The following is a 23,433-nucleotide window of genomic DNA, read 5'->3' as shown; positions in this document are numbered from 1 at the left end:
ACAGGCTTCTACGTGACAGCTGCAGAGTCTCTCTTTAAGAAACTCACCAGACGTGTTTAAACTCACCCCTTAACACGGTACAGTTCTGCCAGATTTGATATTCAATATCTATGTAGTGAGTAGGGGGTTGAGGAGCATGTTGACATTCACCTGCCTCTCGTATTGGTCAAGAAGTGCACACGTTGGAAGGTGTGTCAATCCAATGAATTCTTACATAAAATGACACTCCCTTCCACAAAGTTCAATAGAAAGTCGTCTCTTGCTTTAAAGCACTGAGACCTTTAGCTTCAGCATTCAGTTCTTAGAAACTCCAGGGAGCTTTTAATGGATCTTGTTGTAGGAGGGAGGGGGCAAGTGAGAAAAGCTCATTCAGGAATAATGCAAATGAGTGTTATGCAACGTTTTGCAATTACATTTTGCATGTTATGGAAAAGATTTTAGATAATTCCCAGACAATTATTGTAGATTGTTCCAGACGTTAGAACACTGCCTGTTGAAATGTCTTACATCACAATGATTAAGCATTTCATTTTTTACATCGAAAGATAATCGTTCATTTCAAACCCTGAGGTTACATAGGCCTGCCGTTGTCAAATAGCGAGTTGTCAAAAGTCAAGCAGAGCTTTACACAGTCAGTGAGGCGTAAGTGTGTGAAATTCTTGGTTTCATTACAGTAGCTGTCCTGGATGATTAATGACTCCTCACACAAACTAAAATGGCTTTCTATTGATTGGGTTTTTGATTAAATGCAAACCTAAAAAAAATATTTAATGGGGTCATATTACATGACTAAAATGAAAAATAACGTTTGTTTTAGATGTAATGCAATGTGTTTAAAAACGCTGTATTTTCCACAAAGCGAGGTGTGCTATGATTGGCCACTGCAAGCGTGTAACGGTTATGTAACGTCTCTTACCATATGTGGAACATCAGGTTCCAAAGCAATTGTACAGACAGGTACGCCCACCTATCTTAGGTATAGATTTGGGCGTTCTTCGTCAAATCATACCACAAACTGACGTAGATTTGTGGGGGTGTGGTTCCACAAGGCATTTCAGTCAGATTTGGGTGAGCCTTCACTTTTAGATAGAATGCATCTTTTGTTCCGACACTTTAATTTTAGCAATTTTACGTGATTAATACATGCATGGGCAACTTAAAACACACCAAAAAACACGTATTTGCGCCATATGACCCCTTGTTACAACCAGATGTGTCACAACCAGACTTATAAAATGATGGAAGTCACCAGTCATTATGCAACATTAGCATTGCAACGGAGGAAAATTTCAGATTTCAGACAAATACAAAATGATTTAGCTACAGTAACTATCATGTGTCATTTTTGTGTTGTAAACCGATTTAGGTCACACCATTGCATTATATCACATTAAGCAACAGTAGAGACAAACAACGTTATTTGTGTCCACTGAACACACAATCACATGTTGCATGAGATAGAATTTCTCCCATGGTTAAAATCAGCCTCAAATAAAACCTGGATGTTGGATACACATGACTATCATGTTACAGGTGGCAAAGAGGCGCCAAGTTTTTCTTTTGCCAAGCACCCTGAACTCTCATACAGTGTGCGGTATATATCAGTTTTTTGGAAAAATAGATCTTGCCTTAGCATGTCCTAAAATCTTTATACAAATCATGTGTTAAATAGTTGAACCTTTTTCCAGTTTGGCAAGTTAACTTGCATAACTAATATCAGCATTATCTTGGGCCCGTATCAATGTCGCACTACTTTCGGAAAGACTAGTCTTTTGTTAGTAGTTACAGCACTATGCCAACAAATTACATCACCTGCTTTGTATTTTAGAAATCTAAATAATGTGAAAATATAGATTTAGATACCATTGTTCCCGGAGAGCCATTAACGTGGCTCGTCTCCAACCAAAACATACTTAAGGGATAAATGCAGATGAGACTAATTACACTCCAATTGATATCAAAGAAGGATAATAGTTACTATAGTACAGTAATCGCTTTGATCAGAATTGACGAGAATGCAAAGTGCACATTTGAATTATGTTCCAGAAGGAATTTAGCATTTTGAGAGGCACAGATTAGCAAGACAAAAAGTAGATTCCACAAATTAGTCTTTAAATTCTTTTTGAAGAATTATTGTTTTTTTTTCAAATAGTGAAATATTTATATTACAAGTTTTATTTTTTCTCTAACATAATATTTCTAGCTGTTCCATCAGTTCTTTTTAACTCCAAATTTCACAGAAACTCAAAGACACTTCAAAATAATTGAAATAAAAAAGCTTTAATGACACAAGTTTTGTGATCAGAAGAACAAAAGATGTGGATGCAAAGCTTAATTAAAAAATAATAATTTAAAGTTTTCCCACTTTCCCCTTCACACGGGATAATATATTCACAGTGGGCAAGTTTGTGGGCAAACGCAAAAAAACCTGCATTTGACAAAACGTGACCTTGTTGACATATACTGCAATAATGCAGAGCAAGACTGACTATTGCTGGAGTTTATTTTATTTGCAAGTAAGCAGACTGAATAAATAGACGTGCGCAAGAGAGAAAAAGCAGCCAAGAGGGATTTGATAACTTAATTTATCATGACCACCCTTTTTCTTCCCAGAGGACCTACTGCACACATTTAGGTCCCACACTGTTTAATCAAGAATGTATTTGGCCATTTACTTTAGAATGTGAATGCACTTTAACTCAAGTTATTTGACTAACTTATTTCAACAACTCATCATAAACCCATCAGGAACATGACCATTAACCACTTGCCTTATATCAACACTGCGCTCCTCAGAAATGGTATAGTAAAGGAATTTCTCTTGAAAGAACCTCGAAAATCTTTCTGTCAGAATAGAGCTTGGGAACAAGTTTATGAGCTGCCACATTCATTTTTGGATTGTCTTTTGTTTTGCCTGAAGACAGGCATGTAGGTTTTATCTTTTTCACCAGTCAACTTTTGAGAGATCTGTGGATCACTGATAAAAGCCCCGTGAAGGATATTCTGACGTGACCACGAAAAAGAGAGACCCAACCCTTTTGGATAATCTACAACTATAGCTATCATGTGCTAGCCCAAAAGGCAAATTACTATTTACATCTCATGGATCTCTCTTCTCTGTAGCTATCAATCTTTCTGATATGTACAATTTTTCAGTGTCCAATTTCAAAATCAGCTGGCTTGGGCTATTCGAGAGTCTGAGCCGATGAAGTTGAACATCGTTTGGACCAGCTCTGGAAGGTCGTAGTCGTGCTTCCAACCCCAGTCGTTGCGGGCATTGGTGTCATCAAAATTCATTGGCCAGCTGTCAGCTAAAGAGACAAAACCAAGAACTCAGGTTGTGTTCAGTCAAAGATAAGACAAAATGAATGTAGACATGTGATGGAATGTATTGAAACATACCTATGGCCTGTCGCATGTGGTCGATATTATATGTGACCTGCAGTTCAGGCAGCTGTTTTTGGACCTCCGCAGCGAGTTCTTCGGGAGTGAAGCTCATGGCGTTGATGTTGTAGGTACGCATACTGAGTGTTTCTGTAGGGGCCTCCATCACCTCCAGAGTGGCCCGCAGACAATCATCGATGTACATCATGGGTAGCTGGGTGTCTGGCTTTAGGTTGCATTCAAACTTGCCGCTCTTGACGGCATCGTGGAAAATCTGAACGGCGTAGTCTGGAAACAACAATGTGAATGACTCAGCTTTTTTGTACATCAGTCCGGTCTAAAAATTTTTTTGCTGTAGCAACATGTCCTGTTACAACACGAGTAAGATTTAGGGAGTAGTGGTGTGGCACAAATGCCATTGTTAGTTTTGGTTACATTTTTAACTTTCAATGTTTCCTATATGTCCTTCATATAATTTAACAAAATACATTCTTGTTGTTTCATTTCAACAAATGATAAAACCGAAGTCACAGACTGAGCCGTACCTGTTGTGCCACCGCCGGGCTGAGAGTCTGCAGAGATGATGCCAGGGTACCGCAGGCAGCGAAAGTCAAGGCCATAGCGGTGGTGATAGTACTGTGGAATAGGAAAACAAGTTAAGGTTCATTCTCATAAATGATTCTGAGTGAAAGTTGCATGTTCCTGTAGCTCACATGGGACAGATGAACAGAAAACAATGCATTCCGATTGTCATTATGAATAAAATACAAATAAAAGCCAAAATGCAAAGGGGTGACCTACAGCTTACCTCCCCCATTAGCTCAGCATGGACTTTGGAGACACCGTAAATCGTTCGTGGTCTCTGCACGCAGAGGTCTGGAGTAGGATTCCGAGGTGAAGTTGGTCCAAAGGCACCAATGGTGCTGGGGACAAAGAGCCGAAGTCCATGTTCTGCAGCAATGTCTAGGATGTTGTGTAGACCTAGAAAAGTATAATATGAGATGAGTCGTGGAAACAGATCTCAATAGCTTACAATTATCATGAGATGTTAACGTACCTGTGATGTTGACTGCTCGAGCAAGTGGAACATTCGCTTCCCCGACAGCACTCAGAAGGGCACTGTAATGCACCAACCAAGTGATCCTGTTATTAACCACAATCTCTCGTAAATTCTTGTAGTCCAGAATGTCAGAGTAGATAAAGGGGCCTGTGAATGATAAATAATAATCCTCAAATCAGCTTACAATTCATCCAAAACTAACTGACGACACATAATAATCCTCCTATAACACAAGGATTATCATCTTCACTCTTATATCAAAACTATACTAGACGTGCAAAGGTTAAGAGGGGACACCCAAAAAAAATGTTAATTCTTCATTCAATTCATCATTTATTCATATTAATCTTGTTTTGGCTCACAATAGAACAAAAAGAAAACATCCTGTCAAAAGGATGTAGTTTATTATTATCATTAATAATAATAACAATAATTATTATTATTAAATGATAACAATTAGTGACGATATTAAAAGTAGCAAAATTCTATTACAGTATTAACATTTCAATACAAAATATGAGTGCGCCCAAACTTTTAATTGAGATTAATCAATTCCGAATAATTGTTGGTGTGTTGTGTACTGCACATTTTCATATTGTATTTATATATACACAAAAACATAAACATACATGTATATATATATTATAAATAAATCTTAATTTTAATATATTTTATTTATCAATAATTGAAATTATATATACATATTTATAAATTTTTGTATTTTTCTTAAATATATACAAGTATATGAATGTGTTTTTAAAGACTAAATTAATATTCAAAGTACACAGACAAATATTATGTATACACAAGTTTTTATTCTGGATGCGATTAATCGTGATTAACAGTCCTATAAAATGCATTTAAAAGATAAAATTTCCATTTGAATGGGATGGGAGACTCACCGCTGTGAAAGACATTGCTTGGTGGCTTTCTGATATCGGAAAGGATCACATTGTTTTTTCCAAAACGCTTCCTGAAAAACCAGGAAGTCACGTTTAAAATTATGTAACAACTTCTGGTAAAAAGGTTATACTTCTACCTAGAATACTAAAAATCAATGCAATTATTTGTGTCGTATGCTTACCTCAGCAGTTTGGCAAGCCCAACCCCTAGTTGCCCAAGGCCACCTAAGAAAGCGAGACAAATCCAGACACATAAATGATATAATGTTATGACAAAACCACAAGGAATGTGATCTTGCACCACCCCTTCTTAAATTTGCGCTAAAAGATGTGAGTAAGAAAATTGGCACTGGATAGGTTATTTTCGTAACAGTGAAAGTACCAAGGTGTTGGTCATACCTGTGATAAGAACTTTGGGGTGGTCCGTCTCTGAGAAGGACACAGAGTGAAAGCTGGCATCCGATCCAGAGGTGACCTGACGCGGCGAAAAGCTGATGTTGCGTACCGCAACAGCCAGAGGTTGGCATCCACACGCAGGGGCCAGCAGGGCCTGCTTTGCCACCTTACTCAGGACTCTGACAACTGGCATAGTAGTTATCTGCAAAATACAAGATTGACAGGGATAGAGTCAACATCACACGTAATAGGGGAAACCTATAATGGCATTACATACTTTCATGTAACTTCTCTATTCTCATACACAAATCCCGAGGAGAATTCTCACAGATTTTCATATTCAATTTCACATTAAAACAACAAAACAGTAACGTTAAAGAACCAATATCAGATTTTCAATATCGAAACAAATGTTCTCTTCATCAAAACTAATCCTACAGTCACGTGGTGCTTAAAATAACAGGTGTCCTGAAACGACAGAACACCGGTTTACGTTTAGACCAACATGGAATACACAGCAAAACACATCTTTAATGAAATAATCAACTTGTAGTTAGTAATAAAGTTTATAATTCATCCGAAATCATTCAGTTAAAGCAAGAAAGCTGTACATGTCTGAGCTGTCAACCCCTTACCTTGCAGATTTTGTAACTCGAAAGAATGAGAATTGTAATTTGAGGAGTATTTATACTGCCCTGCCTTCACAAGTAGCCAATCAGCAGGCGAGATCTCTGCGCGTGGCGACGCGTCGAGCGCTGTGCCAAGATACAGAACACATCATTCCCTCAGTCTCGACCTCTAAAAGTCTTCATAGTGCCACGTTTGTGCAGGCTGTTCCGTAACGTTACGTGTCCCCTGCTTTTCCTCACAATAACACTGCTCAGACTCTATCAGCTGGTTTGTTCTTGAAATTAAAGGTCAGAGAGGCTGCTGGGAATTTGCATCCGTTTTTTTGACCAGTATAGTTTACACAAGGAAGGACAAAAATCTGAAGCGACACTGTGAATAGCGGGTAACGTTATTTGACTCCTGCTGGGAGGAACTTTAAAATCGGCTCCGGTCTGTGGGCAACGTGATCGAGCTCATGTGCTCATGACGACTACACCCTGTGAATGAACACCTTCACGTAACGGGCTGAATGTTCATCATTTCGACACTTAGACTCGTATTTCACGTATTTCGTTATACTAAAATCAACGTGACACAACGAGAAAGCGACAAAAATGAGGAACATCTCTGGTTTCATTATACAATACTCAGATATTTAACCGAATTGCACATTGCATTAATCATTTAGAGGTGAATTTTGTCAAATAAACTACGACATCATTTGTTTTAATCAATAACGTTACGAGACGAAATTCAATAGAGGCCACCGGAAACAGGCGTCCAGATGAAATGATGCCCCTGATTCATCAACACAATCTTAAAGAGTGAAAACGCCATTTATTTCAAATCATTAAATTTACTCACCTATAGACACAATACGATTCGGAGATTGTGTGGAAACGCGTTCTTTTGTGCTAAATGAGCAGCTTTTTAGCCGGCTTCTCCTCACTGACGCTTCTTTCAGTATCTTCAGTATTGCATCAGCTTACAGCGGAGGATTTATATCCGCCGGCCAAGAGGCTTTCAAGAGAAGCCGGCGGCGCTCTGATTGGTCAGTGGCGGAGGTGAGGTCCTGGCCACGCCCTCTTGACGTCTGTGAAACATGACGACTGAGAGGGTCTCTTCAGGGTGCAACCAACGCTGTCTGTTTAACAGTCAAACGGGGACAGTAAGTTTAATTCAAATAAATGGGGTGGCGACTGGGAGTAAGACAGCTAAACTGTGTACATTTGGTAAAACATTATTTTATTAGAAGAATGAAATAGCTACAAAAAGAGGTTTTGTGTTTTGTTAATATTGCGAAAAAAAAATCTCTCCTTCTTTTCTTGTTTTCCTGTACTAAAGACATTTTTTATATCTTAAAATTCAGAAGATACATTAAAAAGACACGAGAAGCAAAATAGTAAAATGAAATAAACAATATTTACTCTAGTTTTCTGACAAAAAAAAGACTGTAAGATCAAAATATGAAGAATTTAGTTGATAGGATAAACTTAATTTTGATAACTTCAGAAAAGTTAGATACTTAAGTTCATAAATTCATAAATCAAGATGAACTTGCTTGAGAAACAAAATGATCAAAGGTAATATATGAATCTATTTTTTGCTGTGCACTAGCCTCTCTGCTGCCCCAACAGCTCTGGTTTTATTTGGTGTTAAACCGTGTCTTCAAATGGGTTTGTCGCATCATGCTGCGCTGCATCCAACGGGGACATTATAAAAATGTATAATGGGTACTAATGCGTTCTTTTTTCTTTTGTCGTGTCGCATCGTGCCACACCACGTCCGGTGTAGACAAGGTGTTACTGTAGATACTACAGTTGCCATTTTCTAAAACGACAAAAATTGAGTTTCTGCTTTTTTTAACTGTAAGACTTTAAACCTGACATGTAGAATATCATAGATTAGTATAGCTGCTGATTTTACTCTTCATTTCATAAATTTTACATATTATCTTTGCATTTTTGTTACTTTTGAAAAAAACAATGTGTTGCCTCATGTGTAAAACTTTGAAACCCGAGAAATTCTTGGAAAACAACAGAGGAATGTTACCTTTCCAGCAATTTGCATCATTCATTCGTTTTGCAGTTAGATTGCGATCTGCCATCAGTATGACTTTAAAGCCTTTATGTTATCCTTTATGTTATCCTTCGCCATTGCCACTACTCATTACAGCCCCCTCTCAGATCAATTGATCTGCTTGAAAGTCGCTTAAAAACTCAAATCCATCACTCTGGGTGCATTTGAGGCTTCTCCATCTAATGAGGTCAATGCTAGAACACATATCTGATGTGTTTCAGCAATAGTAGCTGTAGGGCAAATCCCCTCTATTAACAAGGTTTTCCCCGTCCCTTGAATGGTTAATAAGCAACTCAAAGTGACACACTTCAGACTGTTGTTTGCTCTAGGGGTTATTGTCGGTTACTGTTTGGGCTCATCTGCCAATGTGTTTATCACACCATTTTATGTTATATGTTTGCAGATTACAAAGTGAATACAACGTTCTGAAGTCAACACAGTATTTATAGAAATAGGTGTGAGGAAATCATTGAGCATCAGTGCAGCATAAAGTACATGACTGTGGTCACTTGATGTTTGAGAATAACAACACAGTTACAGGAGTGACAGACACATGGGAGGTCCTGTATAGAGGAATTTGAAACTTGAGTGTATAGCTTGGTACGTGTTTAAGGTCCATGCCCCTGTAAATACAGTACATTACGGATAATGGGCTGGGAAAGCACACATATGTTTATATGGTGAGAGATAAGATCCTTTAAGCAGCTTGAGTTTATATATGTAGGAGTGCATCAAATATAAAGGTATGTTGCAGTTACTTTTAGACAACTGTATTAAAAAAGGATGAAGCTGTACCAGGGTAATATTCAAATACACTATTTTAATATAATTAGCTATTCATTCATTTTAAAGTTACTACATATTTTAAATACTATATATAAACTATATCTGAGAGGTCTAGACACCATAACATCCCAATAAGTTTGACAATTATTCACCAACAGTAGTTTTTATCTGTCTTGCTGATAAGATAACAACATTGTATCAACACTTATCTCTTTGGAAGCAGACCATTTAAAGATTCTCCATTTAAGTGCCTAAACATCAAACATCTGTTCATTAAATGATTTATTAATGCCCACAAAATGTAACATACTTTGCATACAATTCTATTAATAACACATTTTTAAAGCAGGTCATGACACAGTACAAACAATTATGACAATTATACAGTGCCAAATGTTAATGATACGTCAGTTTATTATGACATTAAGTGCCAAAATGTCATCAAATAAAAATATATGATTATACACCTGATAGCAATGTCCATTCCATATCCAGTATCAAAACCAACCATAAACAAAAACATTGCATTAGGTCAACCGCTACATTGCACATTTATTTGAGTGTGAAACACCCAGCAGATCCATCCACAGGTCAGCAGCAACCGCTGGCTAGTTTCACGATCACATCAACAAAGTTGAATGCTAGATGCACAAGCAAATTCCAGCCCTCATCATAAGATGATCGCTAAAGTTATGCTTCCGACCAGCTGACACTGTGCCTTCATTCAGGCTGTTCGTAATACCTTCCGTCATGTTCCGTTTATTATATTAATATATTTTCAGCGCGTTTGTCATCATATAGATTGAAAGCGTTACTGGTCTCTCTCTTTCCATGTGTGTGTGTAGCCTATAAACACGCTTGCGTGCAGCCTATATGGGTGCGGTTATCGAATATTATTTTTGCTTGAAATGCCCATCCCTATTATATAATAATGGCTTTTTCTTCTTTCTTTCTTATATAGAAAAATTAAACGTGTTCTGCTTTCAAGCAGGCAAAGCAAAAATAAATTTTAAAGAAGCTCAAAACTACACTGCAGAAAGCCCAATATTCCCTGTCACAGTGAAGTCAATAAGATGTTAGATATCGATGAAAATGATGGGCGGGGTGAGGGCTTGCAAGGTTGTGCAGGCTTCAAACACTTAAAACAGCAACTGATAGAAAAACAGAAGCTTTAGCAACAACTTCAGCACCAGCAGTTAACCACAAAAAGCGGTTCTTTCGCAAGAAGTCCTCCCGTTTAAGCTAAAGTTACATGGCCAAGGCCCAAACAGAAAGACAATTCCAAACAGAGTATCTCAAGTTCTTTGCAGCACCTCACACTCAATCGATGGACCTGAAAGTCCTATGGAACCACCAAAAAATTAAGGAGTATGGATGCCTTTAACATTTATCTGTCTCTTTACGGTTTGTAGTACACTGACATGTGGATGTTTACATTGCCATTTTACAGTTTGGATGGAATACATTTACCTATTTTATCTGTTGTTATTGTATCTGTTATTTCTTATTATTCTTCTGCCATGGAAGAAGCAATAGAAGGTGAGAAAAGTTGTGAAATTTTGCAAACACATAGAGCACAGTGTCATATAAGTCCTTTGAACTTTTGAAATTGGAATTTAATTGAATCTTATACAGAAATAAACGAAAGCAATTATAACTACGAATTGATAGTCTAAAACGCAACAATAGAAAAAAACATTTCTGATAAAAAGTGAGAAAAAATATGTTTGTTTAAAAAAAGTACAGGAGTTTTGTAAAAATCATTATGCATGGAGGACAGAATTTGTGGGGCTTTCATTCTGAAGTGAAACGGTTTACAGATTAACATGAGTCAGTTCCAAGCACAGCCCACTACTCAGAGCTCACCGGTTTTAAGGTCACATATAAACAGGAGGAACATTCTAACAACAGACAATAAATGTTCAGTAAATGGTATAATATCCAGTACTTAAACTCTAAACAAAAAGAAAGTGTTATAATAAATTAAAAGATGAATTAAAACATATTGATTGAGGGAAAAAGTATGTTGTTGACTATTTACTTTTCATGTTATGGCAATTGAAGATGGAGTGCCCATGACAGCAGAACGTAAGATGTGTGTAAAATAAAACGTTATAAAACAAATTGTTTATTTAGAAATGTTGAGGACTAAGGATGGGAAATTATTACTACCAAGGATGCAAAGATTCATTTTTGAAAATAATGTACAATCATTTGTACAAAAATAACTACAAAAAATGAATTGTTAAAAATATTCGACCCAGAGGAAGAATGGAATTTAAGATTTGCAAAGTTTACTAGAGAATAAACTGCACGATCTGGACTACGATATAGAAGTTTAAATACTGGTTGAAATTATAGGGTGTTTGATTTTGAAAGTGTCTTTCCTCATCACCCTAGATTTTATCTCCGCATCAGAGAGATTCAAGGAAGTGTCAGACGGCAGAGATTTTTAAGGTGCAAGACTTTGAAGCTAAATCTCCTTGTTTGCCTTTTGACAAGCTTGTCTAGGCATGCAGAGGAGAAACAGTTTTCTGGAGAATTTAATAATTGGCCCACCAGAACTGCTGTTTTACACGCCAGTAAACTGAAGGATGACTATGGACAAATGTATATGTACTGCATATTGTAGGTAAAGTTTGATAAAATGAACAAAGTTTGTGTGCCACACAGGAACTTGAGAATTAAGGCTAATGAGTCAAAATAAGTGCATGAAGATTGTCTCTTATTTTTGCTTATTTCTTAACCAGTGTCTAAAAAGTAATGGACTGGTTGGAAGATTGTTATTAATTTACGGCATTGGGCAAGATGCAAAGTAATAATTATTCATGTATGGGTGTGGCTACTCCTTGAAGGACCAAATTGCGAGTATTTGAAATCCTTATGATTGAGGCCGGACTTGACTTACTTTACCTAACGGGAGAACAATAAATAATAATGTTAAAGGGGGTAAGATAAAAGAACACACCGTAAAACAATACTTTTAATGAAAATTAGTAACAATGTTTCAAATACTTTAACAACTACGAATCTAACCAGTGCACAAAAGATATTTTCTTGTGTTAAACAATCAAGTATTAATTATGCAGTTTCTTATTCATATGATCTCTTTGGAAATAGTAAGATTATGTAAGACTCAGAGGACTGTTCTATCATGCCACTGTCAATTCCAAATTCATTCCCTTTTAAAACCGCTATTGCTTTATAGCGACATTGTCCATTGCACTTTGTGGCGCAGGGCTTAAAATAAACTATGGCTCATGAGTAATCCCTTTTCTCTGAGAACGTGTAAACGGCAGCACACAATTTCTAAATAAAGTCTGTACTGAAATGACATCCAGATCTGGTCCGAACCCTCTCAGCCAATCAGCTATCTTGACAGTAAACAATGTCAGTAAGATGAGTACACAAAGTTGGCATAGTGTTTGAGTGAAAATATTTAACCACAATGACATACTAAGACAGAAGCGAATATAGTGACAATATAGTCAAATCCATAACTAATGCCTGTTGAAGGCTAAGTTAACTTATTAATGTGAATAAAGTTGAGCAATGGAATAGGAAAAGGGAAAAATGGGCAGGATAAGTAAGAGGAGCATGTGTGTGTATGTGTGTGTATATTCAAAATGTACACTATGGGACAGCCCCTTTTCAGTGGAACAGACACGAAAAATCAGGAGTGTTGAAATCTCTTAGCATGATGTGTTGGCATGTCCTACGGTGTCTGCAGTGGGGTGTCCTCGGTCTCAAGCTCGGCCAGCTGCCTCCGTAGGCTGTTCACTTTGTTCTGCAGCTCCTTGTTGTACTCTATAATATGGACCATCTCCTGATAAGCCTCATCCAAACACTTGGTGGAACGATTCCAGCGAAGAAATACCCCTATAGGGAAAATAACATACATTCAAATGCAAATGTAAAGCAGCTGTTTTAAATCAGTCATGCTCCAATTTTGATCTTCATGTCATAAATGGAATGAAATAAGTGGAGGGTGTGTTAACAATGTAAATATAGTAGGTTGTTATATATGTGCCACATAGAATGACACAAGCTTGTACAAATCGATCCATACCAAGCATTTTCAAATGCACCGGGTGACTGGCTAGTTGTGCAAAAGGCCACAATGCTTTAATGTTGCGCAACCGTACAGTGTGACTGGCATCTTCAATGACGTATGGCATCATTACACCCATGTTTCTCAGCACAAACACAGATGACTGCTTCTATTGATGTTGGTAGAGGACACAGATCAATTACAGTCACCCAGCTGTGAAATTAACATTAGATTTATAAGGATATTTCCCGAATGACCTCAGTATCAACCTCAATTGTGCATTTTAGAATTCTGAGAATTAAAGTGATAGTTCATCCAAAAATGAAAATTCTTTCATCATTTACTCACCCTTTCATTTTAAGCCTGTGTGACTTTCTTTTGCAGAACACAAATAAGATATTTTGAAGAAAGCCGAACAGCGCTGTCACATATTGTACGGACAAAAGACTGATGCAAGTAAATGGATGCCGGCTAATAACATTCTTCAAAATATCTTCTTTTATGCTCTGCAGAAGAAAGTCAGTCATACATGTTTGAGTAAATTACAGAATTTTCATTTTTGGGTGAACTATTACTTCAAGACAAAATTAATAATTGTTCAATGCAAAAGGTAATTAAATTCCCTGATTCTCTAACTCTTAAACCAATTTCCTCATAAACGTTTATAGTGTGTTTAAATGCTTAAAATGCTGTAAAATTACCTTAAAATGACAATTCTCTTACTTTATCCGTTCTCTTATCTTATTCGAAAACCTATAACAGTTTTACAACAGAACAACATCAGGAAAATCAGACCTTATATGTTTGAGAATGCAACACAGTTTCTTGTTTTGCACGAATGTAACCTTGACTCAGCCCTACGGGTTTATGTCGTCACTCACCATGTACACTCGGTCAGTGAGTTATTCCTGGTTGTTACATCACAACAACATCTCTTTTAAAAGAACATTTACCCATTCTGTTCCTCTCCAGTGGAATTCACATTCAAAAAACTAAACACACACCTGTTACCAAACACCTGACCAAGCACTATCAATCAACAGTCTTAATGCAAATAAAAAAACAAATTTTCCTTTGAACAATTCTTAAACTCGGATCCTACTTGTATAAATGGCTTTATAGATGGCACTACATTGACAAAATGTTAAATGCCCTCTCATTCTAAATTGCTTTGGATAAGTAATCTGCTAAATCAAAACATGTAAATGGATCATAAAAGAAACTGAAATTAAAAATTAAAATGACAAGGATTGATGTATTTTAGTCTTGAAAAATACAAAGACCCACTAAAGTATTATAAAAGAACTTAATTCAATTGAATTGAATTCCAATTTTTGTAAATAAACTACACACGTCTTTATTGTTAAATATTTTGTAATAATAAAGAATGAGGAAAAAGTGTGTATCTCCTGAGTTCTGCTCATGAGATCTGCTCACGTGACTGAAAGTAAAGCCCAGCATTAAACTAAATGTCTGCTTGGCTGCTTCAGCTGAAAGAGTAGCTTTCACTGCACCTTTAAAACAGAAGCATGACAAACTCCAGAGGTGAGGCTTAAAAAAATGAATGGCACAGAGGTCATAGGGGTTGTGCATTTGTCACGCCTGTTAATTCCACGTGACTTGTGTTTGACACTGAAAGATTGAAAACTGCCATTTCAAACCTTAGAAAACGAAACGTCCACTTTAATATGACTTTACTTTGGGATAGCAATGATGTTCAGGTTTCACAATTAAACTAATACCAAAAGTCTCTTCCTCAATGCTTAAAAAGTCACAGTATCCCAATTACCAAAAAAATGGTTAAATATTCCATATACATAAAATCTTTTTTCTTATCTTTTCCGAATTTATGTCTTGAAAACCACCCCTACAATACACTCTTTATTGGGTTGGCTTATCAACAGTCAGAAATTACTTTGCTTAAGTCAAATGACATGCTTATCTCCAGACAACCAGAATGTTTGTCTGGGCATTTAAGATGTACACAACAGACATTATGTAATATAGACACACATCAATGCTTAAGCAAATAAAAGAATTCAACACTACTGACAACTTTTATAATGACAATTTATCGGAAAATAAGCTTCAGTGTTTGCTCCTGACTTACAACATACTGTATCTACAGTATGTGACATGCCATTGTGATCACTAAAAAAGGGTTTCCTTCTACAGTCCTCAGGACGCCCATTCCAGAACGTTTTAGATATCCCCTATATAACACCCTAACAAACTGAAGGGTAGAATCAGGAAGTATAAAGGGAGACATCTAAAACATTCTGTCGGGGTGGGGGGAGTTAAGGACTGAAGACCCTTGATTTAAAAACCAGATTTTAAAAGCCACACATCAAATGTCTCACAGCTCCGAAGCAATAACATCATACCAAACACTGCTGCCCTCTACAGGCTCACGTATTTTACACAAGATATCAACATCATTTTTATAACAATGTACTAAATATACACCGAGGCCCAGTTTCACAGACAGGGCTTAGTTTAAAACCGGACTAAGCCTTAGTTAAATTAGGATATTTAAGCAATTTTTTAAAGACCCCTAGTAAAAACATTTACGTAAAAACATGTTTTAAGGTGAGTTATTTTACGCTTAAACTGCTCAAACATTCATTTTAGTCTGGCATTAGCCTTAAACCTGAAACCGGGCATATATGTATTAAAACATTTATATTCAGGATATGACAAAGAGAATATAAAGACAAATGAGAAAATTGTAAGAGATGTTTGTCGGGTGCTCACCCTCCCACAGCAGAAGACTCTGAGGTGCCACAGACGGCCAGATGACAAGGCTGTTGGGCTCGTACAGTGGGTTGTGAAATCTCTCGAGCTCCTGAGGTCTGTTCACCCACGACCACAGAGAAACAGTCTTCCGAGACAGCTGCAGCTTCACCCTGAATCATTAAACACAGTTAAATGTGTTCATGTGTAACAGTTTAAACACAGGCAGTACCCATTGACCTGCACTTGTTGTGTGCCCATACAATAGAAGTGAATGGGTACCTCCATTGTTCGGTTACCATCATTCTTCAAAATATTTTATTTTGTGTTGTGCAGAAGAAAGAAAGTCATATAGGATTGAACTGACCAGAGGGTGAGTAAATGATGACAGAATTAAAATTTTTGGTTGAACTATCCCTTAAATGATGATTTTAATGTTGGCCTTTAGAAATGTTACACTACTCAATCTTAAATATAAAGTTATTCATCACTCCTGATCTAATGCATCTTGAAGAACAAATATAGAAAAAATATATTGGTTCCAAAATCATGTTTGTTTGTGTGCATTACGATTAATATATCAATCAAACTGCAGTTGGTTTGTTTTTAGTCATAATAAATCAAAAATTAAGCTAACTAACACAATAAAAACATGATAACAGAATCAAAAACATCATTTTTGAAAATCTTTAAAACAGAGTTATCTCATTTTGGAACCAAACTCTTCAAATACACAGTTAACTAAAAAAACTAAGTGAAACCTGCGTCTAAAGGTCAGATTAATAACGTCACACCACAAGATACCAAATATTGCCAGAACAGTTTCCGAACATTTTGAAACGTAACACAAACAATCACAAAACAATCCTGCTCGGAAATAAGAGACAAACACAAAAGGGTCAATGTCAGCTACTGGTTGACCTCTGCTGACGCAGTAAAGTAAACTATTGGGGTTATGATCTTTGACCCCAAATCTAACTTTCCACGGTTAGAGTGAGATGGCAGAATTACAGCCTGCTATGTTCAACCTGTAACACAGAGCTTTCGTGCTGGTGTCAGGTCTAAACTGCAATGGCCGGTTAGAGACACGTTGATTTATTTTCTGTGAATGTGAGGTATATGCGAGTATGAGCCAATTACAGTAACAACAACTGTACAGGAAACTGACAGAAATGGAGGGGAATGCTAACCTCTCAGCCACACGGTTTCCAAGGAAAGTGCCGAACTGTGAGGCATAGGCATGTTCGAAGAGGATGACGAGGAATTTCTCGTTGAACTGGAAGGAACAGGGGAACTGACGCAGGATTTGCCACACACAGTCCAGAAAGAGGAGGAACACTGGAGCTTCACTCCGCAGCTTCCCGTTTGAGTATGCAGACTGAGCGCAACGCTGCTGGAAGGGGTGACCGGCCTGAAGGAGAAGGTTACCAGTTCAGAGGTTAAGCCACATTTCACTTTCACCTCCTTTAAATTTTACTAAAATACATACAACCAGTGGTGTCTCAATCATCCAGTTTGTGCATTGCATTACATGCACTAGCCAGGCCTACTGGTAACCACACTGGCCACCACTGACTTCCGATGTATAGACACAATACCACAGAGACATTTCATAAAGTATTATCTTTTATGACAACGTAAGGTTTTAAATATAGGTTTTTAGACCAACCCGAGGGTAAATAAATAATGACAGAATTTTTATTTTTGTGTAAACCATCCCTTTACCTAGGCATTATGTTTCTATGCCTAGGTAACTACAGTTCCCATTCTACGTCACCTTAAAGGGGGAAGGCTGAATTTTTTGTTGTTTTGGTACTCGGCCCGAATTTGTCTAAACAAGCATAATTTGGAAATCGGACAGCCCGCTTTTAAGTCTTCCCAGTAACTTCTCTCACCTGCAACCACTCTCGTTCAATCAGAGTCTCAAAGCCGCGGATGGTTCTGCATTCAGGATCGAGGATGATCTGGGCCAGAGAGGTCACCTGAAGTGTAGAATCTGTGCCCTCTGTGCCATGACCAGCACCGATGCCCCTTCCCTATAAAAAATTCACACAACACACATTATGAAAAATAAAAATGGGAAAAATTAACATCTCATCAAACATTATGGTGATGTTTTATCAAAGCATTAAGTATGCTGAGACAGAAGGACATTTGCAGACAGACTTCCCAAAGTTGTTCATTAAAAAAATATTTGTGTCAGCAGTCTTAACCAATGAGGGTCGGAAATGCATGTTTGTCCAAATAATGGTATGAGGTTGGGTGGTTAGCATGGACCTGTAAGCCCCTGCTGGTTAAAGTTGTAACTACAACACATATAACAAAACGATCTTTATATAAAAACTAGAACCAAGAATTCCACACAAAAATGTGTGTTTCTTAGAACCTAATAAAAGTACCAAAGTGACATGTTTCTCTGTCTGCTGCATTTCACCTAACAACTCAGCATCATCACTTCAGCCAATCCGAACATCCCTACGTTTCCTGCTGCTTAAGAGTGATCAGTCATGTGGTACTTATGCACCTACTTGACTAGAGCACAGGAATCAATGTAAATCACACACACCACCACAAACTTGATAATGAAGCCTTTAAACAGCTGTGGTGGCATGAACCTAATGATGATTACAGCACGACAACAGAAGAAATTACCAAAATGAGCTCTACTAGAAATGTGGGAGAAACAGTAATTAACACAGTTACTCAAAATGCTAAGAGTCGTTCTATGTGTGTGTGTGTGAGTGAGTGAGTGAGTGAGTGAAGTGAGTGAGTGAGAGAGTGAGAGTGAGAGAGAGAGAGAGAGAGAGAGAGAGAGAGAGACTTACCGGTCAATACACTGTGCAGCCAGGCAAGCGGTGGTGAGGATTTCCTTAACGTGACTTTGCCAGTTGGAAGCCTCAAGTTTGCTGAGCCAGCGGTCCATGCTGTGTGACTGATCATTGCAGGCCTCCACCAGCTTTATCAGACTCTCCTGAAAAACGCTGGACCTGTGAGAGAACACGGGTCAGAATACTGATTCACTTCGAGAACCTCTCTCTAATAATTACTCTTCTTGCATACAATTTTGTGGTTAAAACAGCATTTCTGCTGCAATGCATACGAAGTCTTTGCAGGTTGGCATACAATTTTTAAGCAAAAAGAACCTGATAAAACTGTAATGGGTACTATTCTCCGTTGGCACACACTCACAGTTTGTTCACTAATGATTTGACGCATAAGGCAAATACAACTAGTACTTTTTCGATCTGACAAGCTCTACTTGTCCTCGGGTGAGATGGTGGTCTAGTAGTCTAGTGGGTTAAACCACTGAACTGGTAAATCAAAGGTTGCTGGTTCGATCCCAGCATCCACCACCAGTGTGTCCTTGAGCAAGACACTTTACTCCATGTTGCTCCAGGAGGATTGTCCCTTTAATAAGTGCACTGTAAGTCGCTTTGGATAAAAGCGTCTGCCATATGACTAAATGTAAATGTACTTGAGATTGGCTGACTTTATGCGAAATCTGGGACTGAAGGGATGTTTTTATGGGTCTACCTAAACAAAGTTGTGTTTCATAATTAGAGTATTAGGGGTGTCAAACAATTCATCACATGCAGATTGAAAATTTGTGTTTTCAAAATATATGTCTGTGTAGTGTGCATATTAATTTTGTATTTAGAAACACATTCACATTCACATTCACATACACATACACATACACATACACATACACATACACATACACATACACATACACATACATGCATACAGACATGAATAAACATTTATATTTAATTTAAATTATTGGTAAATATAAATAAATACATGTAAATATTTCCTAAATATGTTTGTATGTATGTGTTTTTAAATACAAAATTAAAATTCACAGTACACAGACATTTATAATGTAGGAATGCACCGATATGTTAATTTTGGCCAATAACGATAATTCTTTAACAATGGAAGCTGATAAACGAAACATGGCCAATATACAGTATCTAAATATGAATATAAAAAAAATAACCTAAACTTTCCTGGTATACTGTTTATTTAATAAACTAATTAAAGATGTTCTTCCAGAGCAACCCAGAACATTTTTTCGTAATATGTCATTTTTTCATATTGCCATATGTCTAAGAGGTCTCAAGACCGAAAGCATGAAGACTGCTGTCTGATTCAAAAAATATGCTTTTGCTTCTATAAATGACATATTCATTAATACTGTATCTACATACTGTACCTACATCAACGATGTTTTGCTAATAGCAGTAACTGAATGATCATGACAGAAAGATAGTACTGAACTGTATTTTAACTGTGAGCAGCGTGCAGCTGAAGAAGTTTAACCAGAGAAAATGATTTATGATATATAGGCTATAATATATAGGCCTTAATGTTATTATCGACCAAAATGACCATTTATCGGACGATACCGATATGGCAGATCATTTATCGTGCATCCCTGATATTATGTTAACACAAACTTTTATTCTGGATGCGATTAATCTCGAATAATCGTTTGACAACCCTAACGTATTGATACAGACCCTTTCAAGGATAAATACTTCACTGGATTTCACAAAGTTGAAAGATATACAACTAGTCATGGTGCCTCTTTGTCTACTCAAGTCAAGTTTAACCGCAAGAACTTCAGGAAGTTAATAGTATTTTAGTGTGGGATTTAGTGGGTACAAACCTCTCAATAGCTTTATGGATCCTCCTCCACTGTGGGTAGTTCGCTTCCTGTTCAAATCCACCTCCGCGGGCTTTAGCCTGTTGTGCCACAGCTATCGTCCGCGTGTCGATGATGTAACCGCGCTTCCCTACGCAAAGTGTGGCATTTATCAGTTTTTCATCCTCTTTGCAGCGACGGCCATTGGTTCCAGTAAGTGGCTGCCCTGCTCGCATCATCACCTGGGGACAGCATAGAGGATAGGCTGAACAGATCTGTATCACACATATTTTTATATAATAAAAAACACATATGACAAAAAGTGAACCACTGACCATGCCGTTTTTCTTATGATAGTAACTAAGCACAGGAAACCGGCCACCGTGGCGGAAGGAAGCAGCTTTGCAGAGGGTTTCATCATCAATATCTTTGGGCACGGTCAGTAAGGATGGATAGGAGGGGCACACGCTGAAGTCTTTATTCACCTCACTTAGTCTCCATTCATCTGTCTGAAAGAGGATAGTAGAATTTTTTGTTCTGGGACATTGAAAGTACAGAGAGGGTACAGCTGCTGTCAATGTTGCAAACATGCCAGCATTATCATTTTATAGAGGCTAATGCTGGGGTCTTCAAGATTTTTTAGGCTGTGGTCCCTTTTATTAATAAAGAGATGGAACTGGGATCCTTGCTACAATTTAATTTAACATGTAATCCCATGTGCAAGAAGTATTTCCATATTATTGTACTTACATAACTGTTTTTGTGATAACTTTGCAGAAATCTTTTTATTAATGTACATTAATGTGCAGTTACACTCTCTTTGAACTTGAATATTCACAAATAACAAAACCGAGACAAGTCCAAGTCTGAACAGGGAGACTAGGTTTAAAACTGTTTTATGAAACACTAGCCTTATTAAATTTTCAGATAGAAACACACTGATCTAAAGACTGGCACAGACTTTCTGCATCAAGTCCAGACTGACAATCTGGGCAAAAGTCTTGTAGTGTATTTTACCCTTTATTTGTATTAAAATTGGAAGCTCACAACATGCAGTCCAAATTATTTACTTTACACCGAACATCCTAAAAAACTATCCACAATGCACTGAGAAATATCATTACAACTTTTGATTGTTGACCTCAATGTCTTCCAGGGATAAAACAATACCATAGACTCCAGATCCTTGAAAACCTCTTCTGGACGGAACAACTGCCATCCATCCTCTATGACCTCAAAGAGAGGACGGTAGAAAAATGGATACATCAGGGAGACAGAGTCAAGCGTTGAAAGAGCCTGAAACACAAACATATAACATGAACACATCAAAAAGGACAAATAAAATTATTTTCTGGTTATCCTAGTCTGTTTATGTTAATCCTGCGTAATGAGTGATTGATGAGTTCAGATTTACCTCAATTGAGCTGGCAATGTTGAGACACTCCTCCATGCCAGGTATGTCCAGCTGAATCACTCGCAGGTCTTTGCATTTCACAATAATAGTTCCAAGTGACCCGAGAAACCTGCACCCAATTTTACAACAAGGTTAAATTCAATTGCATAAGTTATTAATGAAATATGAATCATTGATACTACTAAATGTTTGTTTATTATGCAAAACCTCTATATATAAAACTTGAAGTATACAAAAAAATATATAATATATCTACAAAGATGAATGAAGTATAACAGTACCTTTTCTCAGTCGAGTCAATGTTGGCATGGAGCAGCCACAGCTCCTCTGTGTTGTCCTGTCGAGAGGACAGGATGAGGTGATGTCCCGTCAGACAAAGAGTTCCCTCCACCTTGGGCATGAAGGGTCGGTGGAGGATCACCCCATCCACACGAGGGGTCTTGATCAGTTCGGCAAACTCCATTGTTACATAAAGAGGTGCAAGTATCCTGTCACGATCAATGAAAAATTGTTATTTGAGTATATAAAACAGTAATAATGAATACCGAAAATCTTTTTTATATACTGTAGATCTGTTGCACAATTATTGAAATACAATGACGGTGCTTTTCTAAAATGTGATAGCAGAAATAATTCACAAATCATTTAATGAATTCAGAAGTCCAAGTTAAAAAAAAAAGTGTGTTCATTGTAAAATATTAGGTCAGAATTTTAACCCTGGTGGTTTTTAAATGCTTAACGAAAGCTGTAAAAGGTAATCGTTAATCATTTAATACAGTAACAAAATCAGGACGGTCAGTGGTGTCCTTGTGCATATTCATAACGTACAATACAGCAATATCCACAATGCTATTTATTCACATAAACACGTTTTGTAGTAAACGTTACTGATTTAAATCTCAACAGTTGTTGTAGATTACGAAAAAGATGCGGTGTGTATTACATCTACAGGGTGAATCGCATCCAACAGAAAACAACATCACATTCGTTTTATTTATTTCGAGTAACATAAACATGGAAGATCAATGTCTTTACAGTTTCTGTGACAGCTTCAATGTATCTATTTATCTTAACTCGCAATGTAACGTTAATGAAAACAGACGGGAAGATTTGCTCCACGTCGCTTCAATATAACTCAAATCTTACGTCGAAACTATACAGATGTAGTCAATGAAAACCGCAGATCTAGTTTAAATCAATAACGATTTATGATTAAATCAAATGCACTTATGCTATTTTGTGTTGCAATAACAATAGCATTCCCCTCACCTGACACCTCCTCTACTTCCTTGTCCCCACTTCTTTGCTGGATTGGGTGACAGACAGTCGGCATACAAATGTGAAGCAATATCGCCACCTACTGGTTTG

At 37.3% G+C, this 23,433-nt stretch overlaps 2 protein-coding genes and 1 long non-coding RNA gene across 5 annotated transcripts; 1 reads left to right on the top strand and 2 right to left on the bottom strand.

The window, feature by feature from the left end:
• Positions 1-2,261: 2,261 nt before the first annotated feature.
• Positions 2,262-8,641, bottom strand: tdh (L-threonine dehydrogenase). Of its 3 annotated transcripts, none has more exons than XM_056763919.1 (9): positions 8,404-8,641; positions 5,746-5,944; positions 5,529-5,571; positions 5,347-5,417; positions 4,442-4,591; positions 4,193-4,365; positions 3,930-4,020; positions 3,403-3,672; positions 2,262-3,311 (listed from the first exon to the last, which is right to left on the bottom strand). In XM_056763919.1, the coding sequence occupies exons 1-9, from the start codon at positions 8,422-8,424 to the stop codon at positions 3,172-3,174; spliced, it is 1,158 nt and encodes a 385-aa protein (XP_056619897.1). In that variant the 5' UTR covers positions 8,425-8,641; the 3' UTR covers positions 2,262-3,171. The 3 variants fall into 3 exon arrangements, with proteins under 3 accessions (XP_056619897.1, XP_056619898.1, XP_056619899.1); XM_056763920.1 differs by lacking the exon at positions 8,404-8,641 and adding an exon at positions 7,216-7,424; XM_056763921.1 differs by lacking the exon at positions 8,404-8,641 and adding an exon at positions 6,378-7,187.
• Positions 8,642-9,481: 840 nt separating this feature from the next.
• mtmr9 (myotubularin related protein 9) lies at positions 9,482-23,429 on the bottom strand. The gene is given in 12 exon segments (XM_056763918.1): positions 9,482-13,095; positions 16,022-16,173; positions 17,191-17,411; positions 17,896-18,017; positions 18,020-18,036; positions 18,826-18,987; positions 20,676-20,893; positions 20,987-21,160; positions 21,822-21,947; positions 22,066-22,174; positions 22,347-22,553; positions 23,335-23,429. Coding segments are annotated over 11 exon segments (1,647 nt in total). The 5' UTR covers positions 22,529-22,553; positions 23,335-23,429; the 3' UTR covers positions 9,482-12,931.
• Positions 17,302-22,009, top strand: LOC130434051 (uncharacterized). Its single transcript, XR_008908641.1, has 3 exons — positions 17,302-17,438; positions 20,847-21,089; positions 21,808-22,009. It is a non-coding gene; the product is annotated as an uncharacterized LOC130434051 (long non-coding RNA).
• Positions 23,430-23,433: the final 4 nt, after the last annotated feature.

Source organism: Triplophysa dalaica, chromosome 13 (genome assembly GCF_015846415.1).
Source record: "Triplophysa dalaica isolate WHDGS20190420 chromosome 13, ASM1584641v1, whole genome shotgun sequence".
NCBI classification, from domain to species: Eukaryota; Metazoa; Chordata; class Actinopteri; order Cypriniformes; family Nemacheilidae; genus Triplophysa; species Triplophysa dalaica.
Note: the sequence above shows the minus strand (reverse complement) of the source record. Positions and strands in the feature narration are given on the sequence as shown.

What these genes read in the sequence shown, in the direction of transcription:
- tdh (XM_056763919.1), bottom strand. Translation starts at nt 8,424, where the DNA reads ATGATGCAAATTGCTGGAAAG. An exon ending in TGATGCAAATTGCTGGAAAG is followed by an intron (nt 5,945 to 8,403) that starts GTAACATTCCTC and finishes TGTATTTTGCAG; the next exon opens with ATAACTACTATGCCAGTTGT. An exon ending in TCGAGCAGTCAACATCACAG is followed by an intron (nt 4,366 to 4,441) that starts GTACGTTAACAT and finishes ATACTTTTCTAG; the next exon opens with GTCTACACAACATCCTAGAC.